General features: G+C 39.6%; 1 protein-coding gene across 1 annotated transcript; it reads right to left on the bottom strand.

The window, feature by feature from the left end:
- Positions 1-942: 942 nt before the first annotated feature.
- On the bottom strand, positions 943-6616 carry LOC122982394 (mitochondrial glutamate carrier 1-like). The gene is made up of 9 exons (XM_044351658.1): positions 6432-6616; positions 4895-5020; positions 4339-4394; positions 3711-3801; positions 3497-3612; positions 3156-3351; positions 2898-3055; positions 2692-2767; positions 943-2569 (listed from the first exon to the last, which is right to left on the bottom strand). Exons 1-9 carry the CDS (start codon positions 6452-6454, stop codon positions 2410-2412), a joined length of 1002 nt encoding a protein of 333 aa, XP_044207593.1. The 5' UTR covers positions 6455-6616; the 3' UTR covers positions 943-2409.
- Between the last annotated feature and the right edge of the window lie 2051 nt (positions 6617-8667).

Raw genomic sequence — 8667 nt, forward strand, 5'->3', positions numbered from 1 at the left:
GTCCTTTCCAGTACTGAAATACATCCTCTATACCTTGCCAAATATAATTCATGTAGGCTGATATTTTCATCAGATTACATGTGAAAATGTGTGCATGAGAATGTGCAGTGCTGACATTAAAATAAGTACATAAAGGATGATTTTTATTCCCTCTGAAGAAAGGAAAATACACTTTTTCAATTCTTTTGAACAGAAAATAAACATGAATTCCATCAGCATACATCTATCAACTAAACATGTAGTAGATATCCAGTTGTAGTGGAGTATACTGTAGTTGTAGATACTAATTTAGAATCATCAGTCACATGATCTCCAGGAAAGCCAGTACTAATTAGCTGTAGTACATAGTATACGGTATCAGGAATAAGGTGCTTAAGGTGGTAAAAATGTATTATGTTTTAGCAGAGTATGGCTTTAATGCAGCTTGTAAAGAATCAAAATGACCCACTTAAGAGAATTTTCTTTTAATGTTTTAAAATCACTTTCAACCTGTTAACTTACATCATAAACTAATTTGCATTATATTTCTTCCCAACCGATTGTATCTGATATCCCCTGTGATTAAGTCGTTTTCCAGGTTTAGTAGTGTGAGGCTCATGTCAGAGTTTCACCTTTCTGCACTTGAGCTGAAAGGACAGCTGGATATTTAGTTGAGGGGATAGATATGCATGCGGTGCAGAAGAGCCTGCAGGAATACCCCGGGTAGAGTTTCTCCAGCACTGCAGCATGAGCATTTCTACTGGCGCAAATGTATCCATGTGGGTGATACATGTGCAGAGGAGTAGGGTAACACCTTTCAAGCTTGCGTGAGAAACTGTATTAGATGGTCTCCAGTCAACCTGCTGCTAGTTTCCAAAAGCTCTATCTGAGAATACATTACTGAATGAGTTCCATCTCTGTGATTGTAGACTATACACACACACTGCACAAATAACACAAGTAAACAGTGCATTTATTAATATTTATTCAGCATGTATAAATCGGTATTTACAAGTGTACTCAGCTGGTTGAAACACTTTCAACAATTTGAAAATATATAGGATACATATTTACAGTGGTAAAGTTGTTAAAAGCACCTCGACCCACTGAATTTTCCAGAAGAGAGAGTGCAGCACTCTGATCTGCATCTAAATGCCTCACATTATACATTGAAGTGGGCTTGTGTGTCAATTACTGACAAGAAATCCTGACCAGTTACAGACAACCACTGTCAACTAAAAGAAAATGGCCAAGTGTGGATTATGTTGCACTTTTTCAGAAGACTTGGTCCCGAAAGCACAGCGAATCCCATCAATAAACTCCTGTCCATCATCACTCTAGTTAGCCTCCATCAAAACAACATCTCCCTCACCATAAAGAAGCGGGTCTCCACTGCAGAAAGCCTTGTGGAGCTGTTTAGCTGCAGAGTTCAAACTTACACGTTACATAATCAGAGTTGTGTAGGCTGCCATAAGAAACATTCACAGTGCCCGGAAAAAACCCAAACACCTAAAGCATAAGTGTTTTGAAAAATAAACACCAGAAAGTATCTATGGTAAGCTACCACCTTGTGACCAACTACAGAGAAGTGTAGATCATGAGAATGGACAAATAATTTAGAAGCACGGAAAACCAGTCTTTTTAACAGAGAGCAGTAAAACACAGAATCCCTGTTTAAATGGCGGATAAATGTTTCATTGTAAGCCATGTTTTCCAGATCTTTTCCTAACCAGGGTGTTTGAAGGGCAACATGTGGCAATCATTGTGAAAAAAAGTTATTTACCGAATCAAATCAACTTTATAAACAACTACACTATATACATAAACAGGGATCAACATCCATGGCGCAGTTTTACATATAACCCTTTAAAACAGGATTGGAGCCATTCAAGTCAAGTTTTGATTTCTTGTCATTATTCGGAAGTTGCCCCCTGGCACACTAAGTTCTCTTTTGCCACACCATGTAACACTCATCACATAGTGATTGGCAAGATGGGGGAGTTGGAGGGAGAGGCAGGTTAGGGTTACAGTGAAGGGCAAATGATAAGACACGGATTTAGCGGTAGGGTCTAAAACTTATGAACCACAGAGAAAGGTTTGCTGCCACAGGAGTAAAGTCAAGTCTTATCTGGGTGAAATGATGATCAGTGAGAATAGTAACTCTCTTTTCTCGCAGTAAGCTCCCCTGAAGCCCATAGACCCGAATGTTTCAATCTGAGTCTCTTAAGTACGAGACTGTCATGCTAAAGGCATCATTTGAAACCACTTTGAAATAAAATGACGTCTCCCTGGTCCCTTTAGTGTTTTACTCTGAAAACTCCAACAATAAATGAAAGATACACAGTAATAGAGAGCTGGATCCATGACTATGCCCAGGGCATAGCTGCCTGTAATTTAATGAGGCGGCAGAAATGCTAGGAAACAGCTTGTTTATGCAGAGTAGATGTTGTACGGGGTGTACCCCAGCAGGAACTCTCCAACTCCTACAAAGTACACAACCTGGGCAATGCCAAAGAGAGGGGCAATGACGAGCGCCCGGCAGCTGGCCCCCTTGAGGAAAGCTCTGGGACCCTCCTTTCTCATGATCTTTCTGCAATGGAAGCAAAAGCTTAGAGTTAGCATGTAACATAAGCAACTTACACCAACCCTGTAAGGGCAAGGGGATATGTTTCAGCCCAGTTACAATTTCTGAGAATAAGGTGACCATTTTACCTGACACAGTCCACCACTCCATTGTAGGTTTCCTCGTTAGCTCCTTTTTTGAGTGATTGTAGCCTTGTCTTGACCACTGCACAACCATGTAGAAATGTTTAGGCAAACCATAATAAAATCAGTTAAACAACTTCAGTTAAAAACAAAACTCATTCGACACATTTAAGCAAATGCCCAAATTTCAAAACACTGATTGTTCCACTGACCGTCGCATGGGCTGACAGCCACAGCGGCAATGGATCCAGCCAAGCATCCAGACATGAAGGACCAATAGAAGGGCACAGTTGGATTTTCAGATGAATGTTGGCCGAGCTGGTGCAGATGTGCAAAAAGAGGGAAGTACACGACCGAGAAAGGGATGTCCCTACAAAAGGCAGCAAATAAGCATGTTCACCATATTAGAGACCGTTGACTAAAGATGGAAAGCCATGTTAACTAAATGCAAGCATTAAATATCATCTCACCTCATCAATGTGGCTGCGAGTCCCCTATACAGTGCTGTGACACCTTTAGTCCTCAGCAACTCTCTGGTGATCTGCATGGCTGACACTCGGATGACTTGAGGTGCAGGGCTGGCGTTGTAGGAACGGCTAAGAACAGCACTGGTCCCCCCCATCTTCAGAGTCGTTACCACGCTAGGTATCACCCTCTGCTGGGCCGCTGGCAAATACAGGAAAGATACTCTCACTGTCTTTCACCATAGCATTAAAAAGACATCTAACATCAAATTTCTAAATGTATTATTTCATACAAGTAATCAGTTCTACTGATTTCCCTTTAATTTACTAGCTACAGACTGCCTTACCTAGCCTGCCAGCATCCTGAAGCTGGATCTTCAGCATCTCCATAGGTGTGGTGACAATGACTTGGCACATTCCTGCACAGCATCCTGCCAACATCTCTTTCAGCACCGTCAACTTACTACCGAAGACAAGCAAATGCACATTTGTGAGGCTCAAATCCAAGCATGATTTTGTAGTGTACACCAAGACTAAGTCCTTTTTAGTGGCACTACTCACCCATCTTTGCTCAACTGGTGGCGGAAGAAGTCGTTGGCAGCTAGTTTGATGGCCTTCTCAGGGGTTACCAGGGTGAGATTTACTGCAGCACCTACAACAAGAAGTATTGTTCATGATGAACTTCATTCTTATGAGACAAACATACAACCACTCTCACATTTCAAACAGACAGCAATAGTTTATGTAAATGCTTTTATCTTCAGTGCAGGCTGTGCTGTGAGCTGTAATATTTGAAAACAAAATAGAGCTGGCCAGTGCCAGATACTGTGGCCCACAAATAATTTTTACTGTCTTTCAAGGTAGACCGCTGATCCACTTACATTTAGCCATTAACTTAACCATTTACATAGAATTTGACACACTGAAACAATGTCACAGCATATCGGCTCAAAGAAAATTAAAGAAGGTTGACATAAAAAAGCTGAAGTGTTCCTCCTTGAGAGTCTCATTAAATTGGTAGGTTTGGTATAGGCGACACGCAACGTCTTAGTTCCATTAATTTTAAATATGGTAAGCCAATAAAAACATATCACAGATCTTTTGTACCTCTATATGATACCTTTTCAAGGAGACTATTCAACTGTCATATCTCTAAAAATGCCAGTATGGACAGTGTGACGAGCTTTACCTCTGTACATGCCAAAGTAGCCTTCAGATTTAACTGTCTTTATTAGGCAATCCATCCTAGGAGGGAAAAAACAAAACAAAAATGGATTAGTTGTGCAAATTATTTATAATAAACACTTGATGTTTGTGCAATCATAATAAAGTAACTGTAGGAAGTTACAATTAGAGCTAGAAGTCATAGTCCTGCTCCTGGGAAGAGCTTTCATACCAGGAAAAAGTTATATTCTGCTTTCCCAAAATAGTCTATTCACAAAAATACATTACTAAATACTGAGAATCTAACTTGTCCCCAACATGGGTCCAATAGCACTTGGTAACCTCAGTCTCTCAAGCTTGATACTTATCACAGAGACAGAAGCTGTGAAGGTATCACTATGTGGTGATGATGAATTGACTTTTAAGAAACTTGCATCATTAGAAAAGGCTATTGTATGAATGTGCATTTCATTAAGTATACAATTTCAAATCAAGAGAAAGAACAGGTTTCTGGCAACGCACGAGGTGAGTGGGAAACATGACCTATCAGTAATCTTTCTTTTGTCGAGTGTGGCTCTTACATGTTCTTGTATAGTTGCTGCCCACTGCGTTGGTTCTGCAGGCGGGTCTTGGCCAGGTCGATTGGGAACACACAGGTGACTCCTACCATGCCTGCAAACCCTCCATTAATCAGTTTGGCTGGGAGGCTGTACAAAGACAAGTCAAAACAGACATGAGCATAACAATCATTCCTAAAAGTGGAGTAGGGTAGGGCTGAAGTGACCAAATCTGCTCAAACCAACACTTTACAATTATTTTTGGCAGTGGTCCTTAACTTAATTAAAAGAATCAATAAAGCCATGTAAACATACTCCATTACAAGTAAAAGTCCTGCATGAAAAATCCTACTTAAATAAAAGTACATAAGTATTAGCAGCAAAATGTAGTTAAAGTATTGCAGTAAAAGTAGTGGTTTGGATCCTCTGACTAATATATTATTATATATGACATCATTAGATTATTAATACTGAAGCATCAGTGTGTAAGCAGCATGTTACTGTTGTAGCTGCTGGAGGTGGAGCTAGTTTGAACTACTTTATATACAGTCAGCTAGTTTAGTCCAGTGGTTCCCAACCTAGGGGTCAGCCCCTTCCAAAGGGCCACCAGATAAATCTGAGGGGTTGTGAGATGATTAATGGGAGAGGAAAGACGAGAAAACAACAAAAAAAAAACAAATCTGTTTTCAGTTTTTGGACTTTTTCTCTAATCTTTGATTTTTGGTGAAATATTAGATCATTCGAACATTTATTGAAATGAAACCATGTGAGAAGTTTAGAGGGAAAAATCATTACTTTGTGGAGCTGCTAACAACTCATAGATCATCTGAAATGTGACCCCGACTACACACTGCTTTTTGTAAGACATCAATAGCCAAAAAGGTTGGAAACCACTGGTTTCATCTTTAACAATGTGTTATATTTTAAAAGCTTGTTATATTAATCATTGTGTCAAATCTTCATCTAAAAAGTAACTAAAGCTGTCAAATAAACAGAGTAGAGTAGAAAGTACAATATTTCCCTCTGCAGTGTAGTGGAGTGGAAATATAAAGTAGCATCAAATGGAAATGCTCAAGTAAAGTACAAGTACCTCAAAGTTATACTTAATTACAGTACCTGGGTAAATGTACTTAGTTTCCACCACTGATTTTAGGCACAATATCAAGGACATACTGTAGACAGACAAATAATTCGTTTTGGTTTTTAAAGTGTTTTTAAAGTATGTAAGACATTAGCCAATGGGGTTCTATATTGTAGAGTCATTGCATCAGAGTATAGAGTGACTGCCCCTAGGAATCTGGTCATCCAAAAATAACTTGTAGAGAGTAAATCAAACAACATACACATTTTCATGAGGCATTACACATCCTGTAAGGCTTCTATGATTTATCATTTTAGATCTTAAAAGATTACCAGATGGCAAACTAGAACTGTTTTCTATAATGATTAATAGAAGTAAATAACGAAAACATGCTTTACTCCTATTTTACTATTTGAGAAGCAAAACATACAACGTTGAAGGGTTTGGTGTATTGTTGTCATCGAGAGAGCAAGTTCTTACCTAATCTGTTGTTGCTGGGCCATGGTTCTTGGTTGTTGTGAGTGCAAAAGTTGGTCAGCACAAAGACAGAGGCCGTGGAGGGAGAGCAGGCTGAGAGTCCCTGAGAGACACCGAGCAAGGCGAGAGTAGAAAGAAGCTCAGGGTTATATATATAGGTGAGCCCAGCCCTGTAGATCCAAGGGTAAATTCAACATCACTCTCCACCCCCTGCCCTGCCAGCCATGAAATGGAGCCAGGATCAGCCATCACCCTACTGAAATCAAACCACAATCCAAGAAGCTTCCAGGGATGCACCTGCCTACTTTGTGAGGGGGATAGTTTCAGTTGCAAAGACAGCTTCTGTCCAAAGCCTCATTTTTACAAAACACACTTATTGAACATAATATTGGTTACTCTTTTCATGAAGTGGGTAAAATCAGATAAAATCCACTATTCACTATTTATCCACTATCTTATTCAATTTCTTGCAGATATAAGCCTAAGATAAAGAGAGTCAGTATAGTAAAATACCATGACTTACGTTATATATGCAAAAGTTGCTGCAACATAATGTCAGATTAATTTCACTCATAGACAAGTAGTATTAGTACTAGTATTCAAGAATCCCTTCTTAGACTGGAAATGATAAAATACACAAAGGGCAACATTCAAGTCAAGATTTCTCCACTTTTATTTCAAACTTAAACCTATTTGGTCCTAATGTACTTCAAATGATTTCAAATTGAGCTTGAAAGCACACCAAATGTTCAAATTGTAAAACAAAGCGATTCTGTAATCTGTGACAGGTGAATCTAGGGGTCAATAATGGAAAATAGATGTATGTTTTGAGAAAATATTGAGGGCCACCAGTTCCTGCTATCACAATTCAGTTCAAAACTGGTTTTGCTATTTAAATACTATGAACATTTTAGGTAGCCTGACCGCTGATAAAAACTTTTGGCAGTGTCCTAATCAGACACTGGATCTCACAGGTCACAGATTAAGGTGTAACATTGATTTCTGAATATATTCTTACGTTACACTGCTCTAAACCAAAATTTACACATTTTGCACACCTGCAGTGTCACTTTAACAGCTGGCTCCAGGATACTGACAAGGACACCTAGCAAGCTGGATATCTTGATAAGAGCATGCATTAATGCATTAATGACTCATCTTGAGATTAAATCAAAGATTTAATTTTGCTACGACAAAGTTTAACTGCCGACTCTCCCCACATACAGTTGAATAATTGGAAGGAGCAAGACAGCACATGCAAGTCAGGGGCGTTTCAGAGCTGAATACTTGGCCAATGATCAGAGTTCCTTTGTAAAGTGGGTCAACTCATCTCAGGAAAACCAAGACGAGCGTGATGCAGCATGGTTGGTGCCAGATCAGATCAGCTGGAGGGAAGATTTGCAAAACTCTTGAGAGAGAGACTAACCTTAAATCTTAACCTAACCCTAACCCTAACTTTAACCCTAACTGCACTCGCGAGAGCTCGTCTGTCCACCTGATCCAACCTAGCATTTACCATGTAACATTTCTTCGAGGTTGTTTAATTTCGGGGACCTTTCTCACAGATTTGCCTAACACTGGTGTAACTAATTAGGCCATATTAATAATCACTGCATTTAATTTCAGTGTTCCAGTGGCAGGGCTGTGGTATTGTGCATGCTGTCTCTCTGACAGCTTAATGAAACATTGAGACAGCCATCATTGATTTTTAACTTATACACCTGTGTCCTCACAGAAGAAAGGTCCTCTATGTGTACAAGTAAGTCTGTGTGAAACCCTACAGAAACCCTGGTAAATCTATATATATGAATAAGCTCATCATCATCATCAGTATGCACAGACAGTAGACTTTATTTAATAGGGGAATGCATTTATTTTGCATTCATTTATTTTCTTGTATCCATTACCATTTCATTCATGTACACAGGCAATACAATCCACAATAAAGCTCTAACGCATGCTCAACAGAGTATTTTATCGATTGCAATATCTTGGCTAACAAACTAGAGAAAACATAAACATGAACAGCTGAGGAGCTGAGGTGCACCACAAACACTGCTGGTCCATGGTAACATGGACCTGGTCCACAGTAGCAGCTGCATCATTTGCCATACACGTGAATTGCTGGTATCAGTATTCTGGTTCAGGTTTCCAAAGCGGGCTGGTTCTCATTCTTCAAACTTCCAAGTGCCATAGTGCACCGGTCATGAGGGATTTGGCTGGAGCGGACACAGTGGTG

Source organism: Thunnus albacares, chromosome 5, assembly GCF_914725855.1.
Source record: "Thunnus albacares chromosome 5, fThuAlb1.1, whole genome shotgun sequence".
NCBI classification, from domain to species: Eukaryota; Metazoa; Chordata; class Actinopteri; order Scombriformes; family Scombridae; genus Thunnus; species Thunnus albacares.